Source organism: Megalops cyprinoides, chromosome 8 (genome assembly GCF_013368585.1).
Source record: "Megalops cyprinoides isolate fMegCyp1 chromosome 8, fMegCyp1.pri, whole genome shotgun sequence".
Classification (NCBI taxonomy): Eukaryota; Metazoa; Chordata; class Actinopteri; order Elopiformes; family Megalopidae; genus Megalops; species Megalops cyprinoides.
The window spans coordinates 5641029-5661176 of NC_050590.1; the positions used below are offsets into that span (position 1 = coordinate 5641029).

At 49.2% G+C, this 20148-nt stretch overlaps 1 protein-coding gene across 1 annotated transcript in view; it reads right to left on the reverse strand.

Moving 5' to 3' along the window:
- The window catches only part of LOC118781778 (neogenin-like), a 179221-nt gene that overhangs the window by 43842 nt on the left and 115231 nt on the right, over positions 1-20148 (reverse strand). The window contains exons 6-7 of the mRNA XM_036534847.1: positions 7834-7988; positions 6431-6551 (exon numbers count right to left, since the gene is read on the reverse strand). Of these exons, the coding sequence (XP_036390740.1) occupies positions 6431-6551; positions 7834-7988 (276 nt within the window). The remainder of the gene's footprint in view (positions 1-6430; positions 6552-7833; positions 7989-20148) is intronic.

Genomic DNA, 20148 nt, shown 5'->3' on the forward strand with positions numbered 1-20148 from the left:
TCTGAAGGGAATGTAAAAAAAAAGTTTATTATTTCACACACATATCTATCTAGAACCTCAAACAAATTTTGACATTTTTTTCTGGGAAAACATCAGCACAAATATGAATATATACCCTCGGGGGGGAAAGTCTTTAGATGGACCTAACCAGCATGCACCAAGTAAATAACCTTTACAAGGCAGATTTATAAACACGTAATACATGCAAGTGCAAGACTTTCTCAGGGATTTATTGCTTTCAGAGAGAACAAATCGAGGTGTCTTTTAAGTGACATATTTACACGGGCCGGTAACCGCGGCGAGGGCAATCTCTCTCTCTCTCCCTCTGTCTCCTCGCTTTACCACGCCACACGACGCCGAAGCGCGGCTGCCCGGAATAAACACAAATACGGCCCGATCGGCTCGCCTGGCAAACTAAGCTGACCGCATCCATCACCCTGTCAGCGTCTCTCTCCCCGGCGGCAGGGAAGGCCTTCCCCAGGGCCCGTTCTGTCCATGCACAAATCGCCGTCGCTCCGCGTGACATAAAAAAGAGAAAATCCCAACAACAACAACAAAAAAAAAAAATCAAGTGAGGGTTGTCCTTTTTCACTAGCTCCTGCACAGCACAGGCAGTGTCCTTTAATAGCCGGATTGTGCTCCGCTGCTTGTTGTATCGTTTAGCGGCTGGTGAAAGGTCGCCGAGTGCGGGGTTGTGGTCTCCACGGGAGGGCCGGAGAGCAGGAGGGGATGGTGGGTGAGATCCCTCCACACAGCCCATTACTGACCCCGACTCCTGAATGCACCGACTCTCCCCACTCCATTACTCCCCAGCTTGACCGGGCTACCCAGAAGAGGCTTGCAGGGGAAAAAAAAATGACAACAAAAATTGGGAACTATAAAGCCATACTCAGCCGCACTACACCACGCTACTCTGTTCACGGTGTCAGAAGAGGAGCGGGCTTCAGATCGGCTCAAAAGAGCGCTGACACAGAGTCGCAGCCTTCAGAGCGGGGGACCGGGAGGGCAGGCACGGGAAGCTTCCAGCTGTGACATGACGGCTTCCGCAAAACAGGAAGTGTCAAAACACACCACTTCTGCACAATACGAGGGAGGCACTCGAATTTTGAGGCCGTTGCCATCGGAGGAAAAAACAAGCATTCAAATGCAAATCCAAGAGCATCCTCTTGAATTAATGTGGGGAAAACAAACACGCACTGGAGGAGGGAGAGAAAAACACACTGGATAGCTCAATGCTGTGTGAGTCTCCACTGCACCCTCGCCTGCCACTATATACATCAAAATCACATTGCGCAGTCGCAGACACCAGTGCAAGAGAGATCAGCGCTCCACCCTGCTCTTCATGGCCACAAACAGCAGTGAAATAAAGCAGTGCCAGACAGCAGTGATGAGGGACTGAGAGCAGTGACAGAAATCAGAGATCAGTGACAGAAACCAGAGTCAGATAAGTGACAGAGAGAAGAGATCAGTGAGATCAGTAACAGAGAGTAGAGATCAGTGACAGATCAGTGATAGAGAGTAGTGTCAGTTCAGTGACAGATCAGTGACAGAGAGCAGTGTCAGGCAAGTGACCGAGATCAGTGATAGGGAGCAGTATCAGAGATCAGTTACAGAATGCACATTCAAATTGCTCTGCAGTGTGATTCTCCTTCACTTGCAGGTTAGGGTCAGGGTGCATTTCACTCCTGCATTTTGAGACCTGCTCTATTTGTGGGAGAGGCTTTAAATTATTCTCCACTCTTCAAAGCAGGAAGTATAGACAGTGTGGGGTTAATTCTTGTCCCTCTGCAGGTCATGGGCAGTCCCCAGTGTCACAGGGAAGGACTACCTCAGGCAGGGGACACCCCTTCACTGAAGAAATTACCCCCTGAATTTTCAGTTCAGGTGTCCACATATACAAAGAGATGCCCAGTTCAGTCTAGGGGTGACAAGTCATTTAAGGACTACCAGGTTGATTCAAATGAATCGCCCAGGAGTACTATGGCTGCAGATGGTTCTGAGTGAGACTAACACTTAATACCTCCAGACAGCCACCTACATTCAGAGTAAAAATAGGGCTCATCTCCTTTCCTCATTACAAACATGAAAGCCAGCTAGCATGAGTGACGTCCCCATTCTCATGTGTTTACTGCGTTCATTCTTTTTATCTGCCAGTGTAGCCAAACATGGCAATCATGACAAACCGCTGAAAGCCGTTTTTATTCTCTCCCGTACTTCCAAAGGTTTGGGAAGAAAAAAACAGATGAAGCTTTCTTCCAAGGAACATAATTACCTGCTGCAATCTGTCAGCTGTTCTCCACGTAATCAGACCTTGCCAGGTAAAGCGCCACCGTCGAGAGAAAAAAGGGGGGCAGGGTCGTCACAACCTGACTGATTACTCCTGACTGCTTCAATTGTGGAAGAAATTCTGCAATCAGACTGCTGTTTCTACTGAATCAAAGAGAGGAAAACATCAGAATGTGCGCTCCCAAAAAGCGCTCCCTGGTGCGTGGAGAAACAGGTTCCTACCGGTGCAAAGCACCAGGCAGAGGTCCTGGCTAGGAACCTTAATCTGTGCTGCTTTCATGAATATCAGATTACACAGGAAGCTCTGAAAGCTGCCTCCGGATAGATTACCTTGAATAAAGGTGTAACATGGCATTAATCAAAATCAGAATGCTCTTTGTTGAATTAATAACATTCTGAGGGTTGGGCACAGAGCAGAATACGGAGTGACTAGCGCTCTCGTTGTGCTGGGATTGACAGGAGTGAAATCTGCACCCACTCTTCCATGCCTATCCAGATGTCAGCGATCCAGAGCCCACAGTCTGATCCGGCTCCAAATAGAAACCCTGACCTTCTCACACTTGGCAAGGCCATTTACGTTACATTTTAGTTTTGTTTTTAGCACAGATCGCCTGAGATAAAGAGGACAAGGGAAAGTGCAGTGCGTAAGGGGGGTCATTTCCATGCACCCCCCATACCCCCCCCCCCCCCTCCCCAAACCCCCGCCCCATTACATAATTATGACTTCTTAGCATCCTCTTTTCTTGCTTTGTTCTCCGGACATCTGTTCACAACCTGTCTGGCATTAAGCATTACCATGTGCTTTCCACTGCGCGCTGGTGATTGGGAGGGCCCGTGCACCAGCAAGCTTTCATTTTCCCCTCCCGCTTCTCAAACTGCACAACTGCAATGTTTCAAGCTGAAAAAACCCTGGCAGGGTCAAACTCGGGGGTTCCTGTGAGAACACAGCGGAGCTGATTGTTTCACTGCAGTCGGCGTGGAGAACTCTGTCCACGGTTTGGTCTGCTTGCTGACACTCTGTGCGCTAGCCTGACCTCCGTGTGTGTGCGTGTGTGTGCGTGTGTGTGCGTGTGTGTGCGTGTGCGTGTGTGTGTCTGTGAAGATGGGGTGGGAATGTATAAGGCTGTCAGGTGCCAGATGTGGGGTGAAGTGAGGTAATAAGGGGAGAGTCAGGCCACATGAATCCCAAAATGGGCTGGGTCATCTTTTCCTCATCATAATCAGCGACTCGCTGATTGGAACGAATCACGGTGCTTTGGTGCAGACAGCAAAGTCTTCTTTGATTGGTTAAAGAAGCCAGTTATGGGCAGCATATGGTAAAAGGGTTCAAAGAGTTTATGGGATTCATTAAACCTCAGCCTCTTCACTACAGCCTGCATAATTATGCAAATGGCTGTGGTGGGGGGGTTGTGACGGGGGGCAAGGCAGGGTGGATTAGTTTCATTGTAACGACTGGGATTTAGACAACACCTGAGGTACATCACACCATCAGGAGTAATGCAGGGAAAACCATCAGAATGACGGACATTTGATAGACTGGATGTAAACAGTGGAGTGAGCTTCATTACAGAAAACAGGCTGACGCTCGGCCTACAAACATGCAGCAATCGAAGCCCCTCACTAAAATAATACGACCATATGGAGCTGCTAGGTACCACAACTACATCAAAAGATTTTTAAAATGCATCAGTGAGGAACCAATTACCAACTAGTTCATTAAAGGAAATAAGCTTGTTAAGAGGTTAAGACCAACTCAAAGACTGAAAGGGACAGAAATGACCTTGAGAGAGAGGCGAAGGACACTTCCTCTGTGGTCACTTCCCTCTCAGCAGACAGAGGTCTGCTGGCTCCATCTGCTGCCGAAAGCCTAAGATGTTCCTTTGCCCCCAGGGAGGAGAGCAGAGCAGGCGGAGCCATGCGGAGCCCTGGGTACAAGGCAATGGAGAGGCGGGGCTAGGGCGGGGCTTAAGGGGACAGCCCAAAGGGACAGGGACCAATTGCGGGGCCCGTCGCCGGTCAGAAACAGCCGGCGGGAACTGCGGGGGGCGGGCCGACGCCGACACCCTGCCCAGAGCCGGGCCAGGCGGACACCAGGGTAGAACAGGTGGCTGCGAGAGGAGGGAAGGGGAGGCAGATGGTACCAGGCTCCGTGCAGAGAGGGGGGAGCCCACCGGCCCAGCGCAACAGCATAACACTTTCAATTAGTGTCTCCGAGCCCCCCCCCCCCCCCCCCCGGTGGGCAGGCAGAGAAACCCTCAAGCTGAGATGGGGGCGGAGCTTGTAACGGCTTGGAGCGGATCACCTTTATCGTGCACCCACTAATGAGCAAAACCGCCGGTGTGAGGGTGCTGGCATATTCAACAGCGCTGCAGAGTTTCAGCGCACTGCACGTGCAAAACAAAATTTTTTCTTAAAAAAAAAACCAATAATAATAAAAAAAAATAAAAATGACACCCCCGAGGCACTTTAATTCTTACATTCAATATTCAGATAAAACAAAAGGAATCCTGTCACAGCGCTAGACCTCTTTCAGCTTCACACAATCAGGGATCGCTCCCCTCCCTGCCCCTGACGAGCCTGCGTTCGGAGCCAGAGCGACTGCGTGTCAGGGTGATAAATAATAGCTGAGCAGTGTAAATAAGTAGCTGTAAACAGCGCTAACGAGCAGGGCTCTTAATTGGAAATTCACAGCCGAGAAACGAATGCAAATCTCGGAAGAAAATGCGCGGGCAAACTGTCATCACCTGAACACCTGCGAGCTGGATTACGGCGCTCGCACTTTGGCAGGTGCTGAGGGGGAGAGACTAGGGAAAGATGACACCTCCTAATCAAACCGATGTTTCCCGGCTGGCTGTCGAGCGCGTTCATATGCATGTGCTTATGTAAGCACGCGTGTGCGCGAGCGTGTATGGCGTGCGATTGTGTATGTCACGTGCATGTGCGTACATGTGTTTTCCCCGTGTCCCTGGCCCTCCATTCACACCAGCTGCTGTTGCTAACGTTGCTCCTGCCGACTGCTCTCTGCTTAGTAAGACACATTTCATCAGCTGTCACACTCTATTCAATAAGGGTCGCTTGCTGTGTAGGCCGCAGTTGTTGAATAAAGCCCCTTTTCCTGGTAGCTCTGGGATGACTTACATCAATCTAAACGTGAGAAAAGGTAATTTTGGTGGAGTTGTCACTGAGGGATACAGGCAACAGTGATCTTGAATGCTTTTAAAACTCAGTTACTGACTTCCAAGCAGGGGGGAAAATACAGAGCATTATAGTTTCTGGGAGTTTGTTAAAGTATGAAACATACCACCTCAGCTGAAAGCAACAAGGACGCACATGCACCATTACGGAACTATTCCAAGTAGGAGAAAGAACAAGGGGCCCTTTAGACAGGGAGAAAAAAAATTTTAAAGTCCTAAAAAAAGAAAAAACTCCACTGTTAATTAAATATGCATCTTCTCTACAGAGATGGTGGAGAAGGTCCGTGAAACTGGCTGCATCATTGACTTTGATGAGAACGGGAAATTAATCAAGTACAAGAAAACGAAAGTCAATCAAAGAACGGATGAAAACTTCCTCCTCTAAAGAGAGTCTCCAACTCAATTTCGCCAGCAGAATCTGATTCCTCCACAGACCGCTGAAACACATGCCTCCCAAAGAAGCTCTTCAAGTTACTAATGAACTGTAGTCTTCCTCGTCTGGAACTTGTCTCTTTCCAGGCCTTGCGCGAAACATTTTAATCAGACGAACGCAACAACCAAAATGACTCGCTCTCTGTTCTCGTTTCCCCCATGCTATTTATACTAAACCATTCGGGGAATTTTAAATTGGTTTTCACACACCCCTAAAATGTTTAGACAAGTAGAGTAGCCTTGTAGTGAGGACAGAAAGCATGCTTTGGATGTACTGCATACACAGGGAAAATTGCCCTGCCCTCCTTTGTAGGTTCTGTCCAATAGTTGTCTGTCCCGGGTGGACTGAGCACACTCTACATGTTCTGCTAGCCTGCTGGGTCTGACCCTCGATGTGACCCTGCTGTGTGATTCTGACACAACCAAGCCGCTGTGCTGAGCGTGAATGGTGGAGGGGGGCTTGACCTTACACGGCAGAATGTCCGCTTTCTCCAATCTCCAAACCCATGAAAACTTACCATGGTCCAGGATGATAAGTTGGGCGCTGGCCTGGATGTTTCCCGCGTCGTTCTCCGCCAGACACTGGTAGAAGCCCTCATCCGACTTGACCAGGCCCAGAACCTGCAGGTTGTGCTCCTTCTGCAGGCGAGAGAGACACACAACCCTCTGAACATCCTTTTTCCACACCCTCTGTCAACTCAAAGACCAAACTGCCCACTTGCTGGGGAGGAAGTGAGGCCACACAGTGAACCACATGCAGGTACACTGTAAAAAAAAAAAAAAAAAAAAAAAAAAGTCACATATGGTGTTTGTGTTCAGGAATGGATATTCATATGTGAACCAGTTATCTGGACTCATACATGGGGGAAACAACTTGTAATGTACCGTCCTGATTAATGGGACAAAAACGATTCTTCCAATGTCAGTGTGTTGTTTGGCCTGTCCTCAAGGCTGGTGGTGAGGGGTTCGGAGCAGTAGATGAATGGGGCCCGGTGGCCAGATCACCCATTAGCCCGGAATACCTCACACAGAAGTCATTACCAAAATAGCATGGGACACAGGTGCGGCCCCAGCTGGGAAAGGACACCAGCCTGCACAGGGCAATTAAGTACACCCCAGAACGAGGCGTAATTCCTCACATAGCGCGTAGCCACTTTTGAAAATCTTTTTCTTACTTATGGTGCTTTGCTTTTTTTCTGGCAGGAGGCAACATGCTCACTTAGGAGGCAGTAATGACACTAGTAACTGACCATTAGAGGCAATGACTAGCTCTCTCTGCCTGTTCTCAGTAGCCTCAGGGAGTGAGCCTATAACACTGAGTGTGTCCAGGGTGACTGTGCCTCCTACTAGCCCCTTATCCGCTACTGGAACTCAAACCCAGACACACTAGGGCTTAGGACTCCACTATTTCTAGTATCTTTTTTCAGGGCTTTAAGCCTTTTTTTCGTAGCCTTGCTCTCACACCAAATCCAAGACAGGACAGTGGGCTGAAGGTGGATTTATCAGACTACATAACACTACACTGTCTGCATTTTTTAACAGACTCAGGAAGGGTAGAGGAGGCGCCTTTTTTCAGTCAAGGGCAACGTTACTCGTTAGAACATAAAGTTGTGAGAAGCTCATACCACTAAAAGTAAAGAGACAAAAACAAATACAGAGCTTCTCCCATGCTATTACAGCAAGCTTCCCCATCCTGCTTCTTCTTCAGAGGGATCCGAAGAACAGGGTTCTTATTACGGAAAGGTAACAGACTTCCCAGGTTAGTGGGTAAGTTCCCAGTCCCAAGGCCTCAGGTGGAGAGAAAACAGAAAACGGATTCTTCGAGAAGAACTGAGGAAATGTCCCCTCTGCGGCCACACCATCCATCTCCATACTCCCCCCTGAGACCCCCCCACCCCCACCCTCACTCCCACAGACTTACGATGATTTTAAAGTAGTCGCTGGGGATGACAGCGTCTCCGTTCTTCACCCACTTGACGGTGGGGGGCGGCGAGCCCGTCACCTCACACTCGAAGATGATGTCCCGGGACTCGTGAGCATGGATGTTGGCGGGTTTCTTCAGGAACTGCGGGGGAACTGGAAGACACGGAGAAGAACGGCAGGGGTCACCATCTAACCAAGGACGGCTCAGAGGCATGGCCAGCCACAAAACACACACACACACACACACACACACACACACACACACACACAAAAAGCAAAGCCATCCATTTAATGGCTGACAACGCTGCAGGGGGTGTCAGACAGCAACACTTCAGACCCACTGTGGTGCCTTCTCCCGGGCATCCACAGTAACGAGCTCAAAACCTCCACAAGTGAGTCTCCTGCTGGTGAGCTTCCATTAATAAGCACCAACATATCCAACGACACACGCGCTAGAACTGCTACGTGGAAGTCCCACCAAAACGCACGATAATTACTACACACAGAGATTACAAGTGATACCGCTGCTACCTCTTCACACACAGGCTGCCCGTCCAAAAAAAAAAAATTCACCAATCAACAAAGTAAGTTGTACATTGTTTAACAGATATAATGCTCCAAGCTTGAGATCAACTCAGTGAGTCACCCCAACTCCATGACAGAAAGAAAGCATCGTTTTGTAGTCTTTTACAACTTTTGTGCTAAAATTGAGTTTCTACCCTAACCTTCACCGCCCTTCTCTTTCCGCACACCCTCTCTGACTTAAGCTGACAGAGTGGAAAATGATACACTTTGGAAAAGTGTCACTCTTTGTTTTTTGCACTGAACTGCACAGCCCAAAACGGTGAGTTTTGCCAGTAGACCCCCCTTCCATAGTTCCACAAGAAAACAAAGTCTAAACGCAATCACTCTAATGGCTGAGTGTGAGAAAGGAATGTTCCCAGTTATTTGTCTTTCAAGTGGCGAGAAAAGATATTCGATCTTTGAGAAGATAAACAGCACACACACTTCCCCCCCGGAGACGTAATCTTGGACGTAATGAACCAATGGTTGATCTCAGATCAGTTGTCAGACTGCTGTGCTGAGACATGGAGGGGTTTCCAATGATAAGCAACAACCTCCCAACAGAGGGAAAGTAGAATGGGGGTGAGGGGGTGGGGGATGGGGTGTTCACAAAAACACCTTCCTTGTTGGAGGTCACACGGGTTCAGGGCTAATGTCAATTTCAAAGCTATCCAGGAGGCATTTGGTTAGCATACTTTCAGCTGTGTGTAACTGCAGAATGTGCAGGAGGAGGGGGAACAGTTTAACAGCATCCCCCCTGTGGCCCACACCGCACAAGCCCAAGCCCCCCCCCCCCCCCCCCCCAAGAGATCGCCACCCCCTGCTGGCTTACACAAGCACCACAGCTCTGTGTCCTGGGGGGGGGGGGCAACAGCAAAGCCAGTTGGGGGGTTCCTGTGGTACTTGTTATCTGCTTCTGGGAGCAATCCCGCCCCCCCACCCCCCATCTCACTGTGCTTCCTCTTGCTGACATGCACCATTTACCCTAAATGGGTTTCAAACATTTGGAACCTATCTGACAAGGCGGTGTGCACAAAAACAGCTAAAAATACCACTGACGCTTGTGTGACTCTGAAGCCCCTGACGGTACAAACAGAGCCCTGGAGGACAGACGCAGGAGGAGAGGATGCTGGGGGTGGGAGGGACAAGCTCACGCACCTTTCACACACTCACCAGCCGAGCTGAAAAATCAGGGGTGCCACTGTTAGGCGGTAAACTACTGACGGCTTTCGTGTTTTGACATTATTTGTCATTTCTTCATGTACAGTAAAGCTTTTAAAGTGGAGTTTTAAACAAGTAAAAAAGTACTCCATGTGAACAACAAAAGAAAATATCTGTAGTAACTTGGGAATGGAGAAGGACCGAATATCTTAAAGTTAACCAACCAGCTAAACCCACAGCCAGACAGAGGGCTCCTGATCTACTGGTAGGAAAGTAAAATTAACTCAGCGGCCCCCATTCCAATTTGACTCTCATCTTGGTATTGAGAGGGATAAAGTGCTGCCCGTATACTGTTGTAGGTCCGCTACAAACAAAGTCCTTCTTTTATTAACACAGGCTTGTCTTGCATACTGGCAAGCCCCTATGCAAGTGGAAAGTCTTCAATTCTGATTCCAAGGACAAAGATGGCAATGTCAAAAGCGGGCCAGCTCAGCTACGGGGTGCCACATGGTCCAATCCTCGGCATTCAGAACCGAGCGAAACAAGAGAAAAGGAAACAAACAAGCGGGCCTGTAGCTTTGATTCCCCCCCCCCGTTATAATCAACCAGGAGAGAAAGGAGAGCCGTGCGGCTGTGCCACTGTTCACCCCTGGGGGGGGGCCAGAGCCCAGCTTCAGCTAATTACAGCTCTGTTATTTTTACGATAACGGCTTACTTTCAATGGCTTTTCTGCTAAATCCCAATAAAAACAAACCCCAAAGAATAAGCCATTCATTTAGGGGACGCTTGAACATTTTTTTCCGTTGGAGCTGCCAGCAACCAGTGTGAATTCCACACCAATTACCTCAGCGTGTCCATTCCCTGGAAGCTTTACGACCCTGATCGCAAACCCCCCCGGGCCACCAGCAGCCCCAGAACGGCCCTGCCGCGCCTCAGACACTGGGGGCCTAGCGGGGCCCTTGCTACGGAGGGGCCTAAGTTGCAGAGGGGCCATCCTTCACATTAATGAGGGATACTGCAAAGCCGCCTACTGTTATAGTTTTATAATGGGCGCTTCATCTGCCCTTTAACACACACGCCAAACTGACTGTAGATGAAAGCTCCTCCGATTCCCCAGAGCGACCACGCCGCCGCACGCGTTCCACACAATCGCGAAACGCGGAACGCGATTAGATGGCAACGCTACGTCCGCGCACAAGGAGGTTGACAGGGAAAAAAAAAAAAAAAAAAACCCACTTTGCCATGAAAATAGCATTTGGCTAATTTTGGTGACTTTATAAATGTTACCGCCAGGCTCCACCCCGTGACAGATCTTTATTATTATTTTGGGCCTCTTTAAAGTGCTAAACAGCACAAACTGGCAACTGAATTACTCAACAGTTGGACGTGTGCAATGCATGATGGGAAAGGAGTGTGTAGTGAGAGGGGGCTGTTTATTCACTCTGACTCAGTGTTAAACAGGAGGTTAAACAGGAGCTCATTTACTCTGGGTTAATCCACCGATCAGATCTGCCAGAAGCCTCCTTTCTAGCAGTGTAAGTGCTGGGTGGCCTGGGTGCTTCTTCCATGTGAGGTGTAGGGGCCAGACTTCACCACCGTGCGTGTGGGTTCCAGCCTGCTTTGGGGCCAAAGTGAGGCTCTGCCAGGCAGGAAGAGATACAATCTGTAGCAGTGGTGTGCTGGTTGGGCTGAGAGCTTTATTACTGTAACTACCTTAAGGCAGGATCACCTTCATTCAGACAGCTGATTGGATGACCGCACAGTGGCTGGTTTCAGGGGGAAGAGTGGGCAAGGGGCATGGGTTTCAGCTTGGCAGGAACTGCAATATGTAATATGGAAGAAAATCCATATTTTCATATTTTGAGATTTTTTTTCTTTTAAGATTACCCTTATTTAACTTTGGGAAAATTATCCCCAGACTGGTACTACAGCAATTTTCCCCTCTGCTTTTTCCCCACCAAAGAGAATCTTTGTTTGACTTCAAATCTGATTAAAGTTCCTGGAAAAAAAAAGAAGAGACTTTGTGAAGTAATGGCGTCTGGTAACAGCTTCAAGAACAACCTTCGCTGCGATGACAAGGCTTTTTTCACAAGTCCTGCTTCGGAGCAACTTTTTCAGCAACCTTTGGAAATACTGTACTAAGGTCACAACTTAATTACGTTTCCTCTATGTAAATTTAATAATGTGCTGAATGAAAACTGGGGCTTTCATGAATCTCAAGGTGCCTTACAGTAGCGGTGGTAGCACCAATGTGTACCAAGGCATCAACTGATGCACGGAAGCCTTTTCATTCCAAAACACTCGCCAGAAATTAGCTGAAGAGGACAGGGAGAGATTCATTCAGGCGAATAAACTGGGGGACATTAATTTAAGTTGTTCAGCACAATTTGTTTAAAAAAAGAAAAGGTTTGGTGTTGAAAAATCTGAAAGTAAAACATCCCCATACATGCCTATGGAGTTTTATAATGGCCAAAATTATGAAGACTACTTCTTCTACAGTACACAAGCATAATCTCCACCAGTAATTACTAAGCATTTAATGAGGTCTGGGGGTTTTAAATGGACAGGGCTTTTAATGGTGGAAGTGTGTCCCATCAGTGCAGTGGCTGGTTAACAAGCCTCTATTGTTCTCTATGTCTTTGGAGTAATTGGCCCAGCTTTTAAGAGCTCTTACTGTCTATTTACTAAATGAAGGCACCTAATCTCAAGTCCACAAATAATAATTCTCCTGATAATGGGACCACTTCCCTACCTTCCTCTTCCTTTCCGCAGTTATTACAGCAACTCCAGAAAGTGGACCCTCCGCCAGACGCCTGTGCGCGGCCTTTCTACTCAAAGCTGATAAACAAGTCTGGGTGCTGTCTGTGGATTTATACAGGATATAGAAGCAGATACAACAAAGTTGTAAATTAAGAACCACTGTAATAAATCACAGAAAATTATTCGCTGTGAGGGGCCGAACACAGAAGGGCCTGTCTCACTCATGTGCGAGCCACAAACAGTCAGCGGCAGCCATTTTTTTTTTTTGGTTACAAATCGCCTGGAAGCGATCCGTTTGGATTGACCCCTCCTCGGGACCACCAGGAGTGTTCACTGGTCCCTCTACCCGGAGGGTGGCTTTTTCCCCTCTTCCTCACGGCCTCACTAAGGCTTTCACTGCGATCAAATCCGAAGTTACACGCCACCGGGGCCTGTTAAAAATTCAGTAAAAAAAAAAATTCAACTCCGTGTGTAGCTCCGCGGGCATAAAACTTCTGAATGCTGTGTAAGAGGTTGACTGAATGTAAAAAATGAAAAGGAGACAAAGTGATGACAACCACATCAAACCGCAGCACTGGCGCTCTGCTGGAACTTCGCAGGCCCCCTGTGCGATGAGTCAGAGAAAAAGCAGGTGTGTTTGGCACTTTCTGCGCTTTCAACTCTACACTGAGTGCAGAGTAGTTTCAGGCCTCTAGTCACCGGCAGCAAAATCTGCTCCAAAGCCTCCCACCTCTCCGCTAACAGCTAATTCAAATGAAAACACACATGTAATAAGACTTAGGTCTGGTTAATTGGTTTTAGAAGGTCCTACTCTCCTCATTAGAGTCCAAAGAAAAAAAAAAAAATCAATCATAAATATTAACAGTTTGGGGCTGTTGAGCACCACTTCAGTTTAACAAGAGCGATATGGGGCTCGCTTTGCATTGTGCCGGCACTGTAGAGAAACAAAGCAATTACGGTCGGCTACAAATTTACCCTACGCCCTCAGCGGGAGAAAAATAACGATCAATACAATTAACACAGAAACAGAGCAGGATCTGCGGGTATTGATTATGATTTTCATAACTTGGCCAATCACAAGCTGTTCTGCTGGTCCATAAGCTGCTCTCCAGGCTCCTGATTGGCTGCCCAGGCAAACACTCCGCATGCTGGAGAGTGTTACCTGCAGGGCCTCCAAGCACAAGGCCAAACCTATGTAAAACCACAGTGATGAATAGCTGTTCACATCTTTACCTGCAGTCTTTAAGGGGTTGCTCTGACAACCTGGTGAACAAAGCTGATCAATTGGTGTTGAATATTCACTTCATGCCAGACCAGCCTTACCACACACACACACACACACACACACACACACACACACACACACACACACAGAGTGTAACACACGTACGCATGCATGCTTGTACATTCCTGCTCACAAAGACAGACAGACAAACACGCACGCACGCACACAGACACATACACACATTTACCAAAGCAACTCCAGGCTGCCCTTAGCTCTCTGGGCTGATAAAAAATGTCCTTTAAGATAACAGAGACAGTGATGGGTATGGGAGGAGGCCAACAGGGAGAGGAGAGGAGAGGAGAGGAGAGGAGAAAGGGAGGACAGGGGGAGGAAAAGAGAAGAGAAAAAAAGAGAGGAGAGGAAGGGAGGACTCAGGCCTCACTGCATGGTGTTTGTCCACTCTGACACCAAATCACGTCACAGGCAACAGGAAAAAAAAAACACCACTGCCTGTCGATCTGTCTTATTATAGAAAGTCCAAAAAAAGAACAAGGAAATTCACACTCCCAAAATGTCACCGCTGGCTCACGGCGCTGACGACGAAACCAGGAAGGCCACCCGCGACGATAAAAAAACACCCGCCTGCGTCAGAGAGGTGCACGCCCCGGTCATCCCTGCCCCCCTGGGGGATGGGTGTGTCCCGCCCCCACGTTCTCTATCGCCGTTTCGTAGGAATAAAAATGAAAGTATTATAACCGACCTCACCATCTATGCCCGCGTGCCGCTGCCTCTCTCCTTTCTCGAACCCCGTCGCTGGTGCGAAAGCACAGAAGAAGCCGGGACGCAAGCAGCCTCATCAAAATTTAATATTCTTCAGCAGAGCCAGGCAATGAAACTTTTATTGGATCCCAAAGCCTTACTTCTAGATGAGGAACACATGGAACAACCCAGCGAAGCTCTGAGTCCACCCCCCACCCCCCACCCCCTACCCCCCCCCAAAACCCCAACCCCCCCCCACTACCACCACAACCCCCTCCCCCACCCCGGTGGATGCACCAACACTACCACCGTTCACCCTTCAGGGCTGGCGGTACGAGGGCCAAGACCTCGGCAGAAGTGCACTCAGGCAGGCCACTAATTAAAACCTGCTGCCTCCTCTTCTCTAATTTACTGTCCTGCCTTCTCCAATAAAGGCGGAGACGTCCCAGCACGGCTTCACTGCCAACCCCCCTCCCTCTGCGAGAGGCCCGCTGGTTCTGTTTAACGGGGGGGGGTTAAGAAGACATGCTGATAGATACCAGAGAGTGAGAGAGAGAGGGAGAGAGAGAGAGAGAGAGAGAGAGAGAGAGAGAGAGAGTGGGGAGAGAGAGACACATGGGGAACGCACAGCGTCATTTCCCAAGCTGAAAAAATATAGTGAGTTTTCCTAGCCCTATAGGCCATAAACCAGTTGAGCTTTACCTTCTCAATGTAGGAGTGGTCTTACAGTACAGTAGTAAGGAGCAGGGCCTGTAACCAAAAGGTTGCCAGTTCAATTCCCTGCTGGGTATTGCTGCTGTACCCTTGGTACCCAGAATTGCCTCAGTAAATGTGAAGCTGTATAAACGGGTAACATGTAAAAAAATTGTAACCTCTGTAAGTCGCTCTGGATAAGACCCTCTGCTAAATGACAATAATGTAATGTTGTTCAACAATCATAAAAAAAAAAACAACAGTATTGATACTAAACACAGGATGGGCTTGCAATTACAAACAAAACAAAACAGAGCACGCATTCGCAGCAAACGCAAACAGAAAAGGCCCGGGTTCAAGCAGCTTCATAAACTCCACAACCGAGGCGGGGGGTGTGTTTGTGTGCACAGCAGTCAGCAGCTCCTGAAACTAAGCAACACATATTTCTAATTCATGAAACAGTAAACAACTCCCTACTGGTCCCTACCATGTCTCTTTGGAGGAGACAGATGAAGCTCAGGAAAACGCGAACCCTCGGATAAACAAAGCTTGCACAAGATAAAAAAAAAAAAACAGTTTGTAAATATGAGGATGAATGCATTGATTAAGAGGCAATTTTCAGACACCACCTGAATACATTAAACACTCTGTACCCTGTTGTCTAAACTCACTAAACCGACAGACATGGAGAGGATGAATTGGGGGGGGGGGTTGGGGTTTGGGGGGCTAGGGACATGCTTGTACAAAGACCGCCTTCCCAAATACCAGGAAGAAGAAACAACAGTACCACAACAAAGAGTCATTAAGAATCCACTGCATCCATAAAACCCAGGGAAAGAGGAGGTCACTGTGTTTTGACATAAGCGTTGAAGGTATGTTTACATGTTCTGCCGGCACAAAGGAATCCCTGTACTTCTCGACACACACACAGAGGCACAGACGGCCCATGCTAGGTTTGTTTTGGGAGATAGCGATCAGACAGGCAGCAGCTGCTGGCGGGAAGGGGGGGGGACGAGGGAGAGGAGAAGCTTTTTGAGGAGTCATGCTTGACTAAATGACAGGGAGGGGGCAGCATCACACAGCGACCCATTCCACTCTTCTCGCCAGCGCCGCCCGCTGATTGGTCTCCGCCGCAATTAAGCCCACATCCCGCGCGCAGTCAGGGCAAGGGTGGCGGCCCGCGCGGGAAGGCGCTCCATCTGCCTTTGCCTCGTCGCGTGGGACACACAGGCAGGCTTTGTCTCCAGCGGGCCCGGACGCACAGACTGACAGACGGGCAGGCGAACCTCACTAGGCAACACGTGTCAGGAGTGTGCGTCCGAGAGCCAGGCACACGACCGGGGGGGGGCTTCTCCTCACCTCTCAGGCTGGCTGTCAGAACCACCACAGAATCTCGGCCGATACGCTTTTAAGGCTTCTGTTTCATACCCAACATCAGAGAGCACGTTAGCACGAGGGAGATGCATTACACCTCCTACATGCATGGAATGCTAACGGGCTAAACGAAAACAGGGCAGGTGTGCCTCTCTCCATCTGAAAGCAGCGGCTGAAAAAAAAAAAAAAAAAATTAACCACGGATACTGCATTTCCAATCAGGTTAAAAAAAAAACGTGTCGTGCACTCTGCGATGCCCTGAGGGCTACAGTCCCCTCCTCTCCCCTCCACAAGTCCCTCTCCTGTGGAACGGCCGAGGACGGAGCCCCGAGCCAAACGCTCGTTCACCCAGCCGTGTTTGTTACCCTCCCGGTGACATCCCCGCCGCTTGAGGGGCGCCGTTTCCATGGAGATTGATTAGATCTCATTTGTATTAAGCCATTAGAACAAAGGGAGACAGCTGCTGCTGGGTCCGCTGGCTGCGTCGAAAGCCCAGCCCTCGCTTTGATTCAAACCCCCCCCCCCCACCCACCCCCTCTGCCCCACGCATGGCGGGGGAGGCGGGACAAAGCGGACTGCGTCTCGGTGGCCACTCAGAGATTATCGCGGCGAGCCTCCCGGCGGGCCGCGCAGGGCTCTGATCTCCATAATTAGACGGAGATGCAATCAAACCTGTAAGATAACAGGGGGGGACCTGGGAAGCATGGCCATCAGTCCTCCTTCTGAAGGTGCTGACGTGAGGCGGGGGAGGGGGGGGGGGACTTCGCGGCGTGGGGCGTTTTAGGAAGTCTCGTCTGTCTGAACGAGGCAGGTTGGACAGGGGGGGTTCAGAGGGCAAGAGGGGAGGGTGACAGAGGGGTCTTTGCATCTCGTTTTTGAGAAAAAGCCCTCTGACCCGTCATCCTCTATGTTCTGAAGTGGAGGTGAGGATGCATCCCTTTGATTAATCTTGCACACAGCAGTGCACAAATGCCAGACAGAGAGCCGGTCTGATTCGCCTGGCTGGAGACGCGTGGTCCAGTGCCTGAGCATTTCCCGACATGACCCCAGACTACGGAACAAGAGAAGAAGGGAAGGGTGGTGCAAAAAAAAAACGCTCCTTTGAACTCGAACCCGAGTCAGGCAATGCTCCTCATACCATTTACCAGGGGCAGTGGAGGTCTCACACTGTACTGAAGACCACGCTCAGTCACTGCGGAAACAGAGCTGGGAATGTTCAACCTGACGAAAACCCATGCAGAAGCACTTCCTGCTTCCGACCACAAAAACCATTTGAGAGGCGTCTTCCAACAGCGATCTGAACTCTGGCTCTTTTTCTTTTGTTTTGTTTTTCAATAGCAGGAATTATTTTCCCCACATCTGAACACCATGAGTACTGCATCGATAAAATAACAGCACATTTCATACACATTCTGTGATGGAAGAGGAGGGTGAAGTTCTTGGGAGTTGTTTTTTTTTTTTTTTTTTTCCTTTCTCCCCCCGACCTTGAGCGGCGCACGCATAGACCGTCAAACGCACAACAACCTGAATACCTGATGCATGCACTGCAGCCTTGCACAAGGAGAGGAGAAGGCTGGTAAATGCAAAGCCTACATGCAGCCGAGAGCTGAGATCCCACACATGCTCTGCAGTAATAGCCTCCGCTGCTGGGCTTCGGGACGCAGAGCTCCAGACCCTCACCTCCCGGCTCTAATGAGAACTCCAGGGAGGGGCCGGCTCGTGCGAGCAAGGTCAGCGAGCGTATCTCAGTGATGACAGACCGGCCGAGGATGGTGTGAAGAACAGTGGCGCGCCCCTTGCCGGTGTGGGGGTGGGGGGACCTCCCCCCCCCTTCCAGAGACAGGGGACCATCAACCTTGCTCCTCTCAAACGACACGCTCCACCATTCATTGTAACAGTGCATCATTACATTATCACATTACTATATTATTGGCATTTAGCAGACACTCTTATCCAGAGGGACTTATGTATGTTACAGTTGTTACATGTTATCCATTTATACAGCTGGATATTTACTGAGGCGATTCTGAGTTAAGCACCTTGCCCAAGCATACAGCAGCAGTGCCTCAGCGTGGAATCGAACTGGCAACCTTTTGGTTACAAGCCCTGCTCCTTACAACTAACATACTGTACTACCGCCCCCATGGGATGGAAGTTTCTGCTTGGCAACAGAGATGCTGTCGTGTCATCTCCAGCCAGGTCATGCCGGCAAGCATCCGGCCTTACCTGAGGGGCTCTCATTGGTCCAGGCAGCTCTTTTGAACAGCTCTCTGTTCCGCTCTTCTGCCTGGCTATCCACGCACCGATGCCATCCCCCGAAATCCCCCGACTCCCAATGACCTTTGGCGAACATCGGAATATCTACCATCCCTCATCAGCTCTTGCCTATCCTAATGAATCATAATCAATTTTTTTCCCACCGCTAACGCACGTTGCCAACGGCAGCAAATCCAGACAGGCATGTGTGATGATATGAGTCATGCTGCCTCTGGTCTGGGGCAGTCATTAAACGTGGGGTAATAAACACCACCAGATAATACATGCTAGAAGCAGGGGTTGTTTTCTTGCGGTACGTTTGCACCTTCAAACTGCTACGACTCAAACAAGAAATCCAGACTAATGTGACAGGCGTTCAGAGGCCAGAGAGATAAGCTGTCTTGGGTTCAGTGGAGACAATGTAACTGAGTGGGGAGATTATTATGCAAACAGCGGAGAGATGCAAATATGCGGTATAATCTCTGTGAAAACAAGTGACGGGGAATCATGAAGAACAAATGCTGAAGACTGGGGAAAATAACAGACTCTCTGGGCACGGCGCGGGTAGCACCGTAGCCACAAGCGCGAAATGAACCAGTTTCACATTAACCCACTTCTTCCAGTTCTTCCTCACTCTCCCTGAAGCCCCCCGCCAATACCCATCTGACCAGCAGAGGGCACCAGATCCTCTGGGGGGGCTCCTTGGCCAAAATCTTGATGAAAAACATCCCGAAGGAAAAAAAAAATTGCTTTTCCAACCCTCAACATACAGGCCATTCCTGAGGTTTAAAACTGGTCAAACTTTCTGAAAAGAGGCCACATGCACAGTTCAGCGCAGACAGTCTTTTCTCTGTTTCCCAGAGGCATCCTTTCAATCTGAAAGCTGGTGATTAAGTCTTGACCAATACAGGGACAGGAGCCCAAAGCGTACGCATCTGCAGGGGTTGAAACAAATGCTTCCCATCATATGGAGGTCTGCAGTAAAGACCCACACGAGGCACAGCCCCCCCCCTTTCAGGGCACAACCTGGAGCTCACGGCTCACAGCTCCCCTTTTCACGGAGTCACAAAGGACATCTAAACACTCCCCGAACCAATCAATACAGTTCAAGACTTCTGAAACCCGACACCCATGAGCAGTCTGCGAAATAAGAAAATGAATAAAATATGGATGAGTCACGAAACAAAGACCTTCCCTGCAGCAGAAATCCGCCCCGTTTCTTCCATTCCACAGGGCCCACTTCCTGTACTCTTTAACATAAAGCTTGGCCTCCCCTTCCACAGTATATTTTTTTGCTTAATCTAAGCAGCAACACCACGAGACACTGCAGCGTGCCTGAAACCCGTTCCATTCCAAAGCTAAAGGGGGCTTTTTTGACTCTCAAGTCACAGCGGGTTTCTGTATTACTTATCTACACACTCGGAGTCATCTGTTTTTAACACAACAATCCTCAGGTTTTCACAACAACGTTCAAAAAAACTCTGTTAAGTAAACTTCGAAAACAACAGTAAGAGACCACGC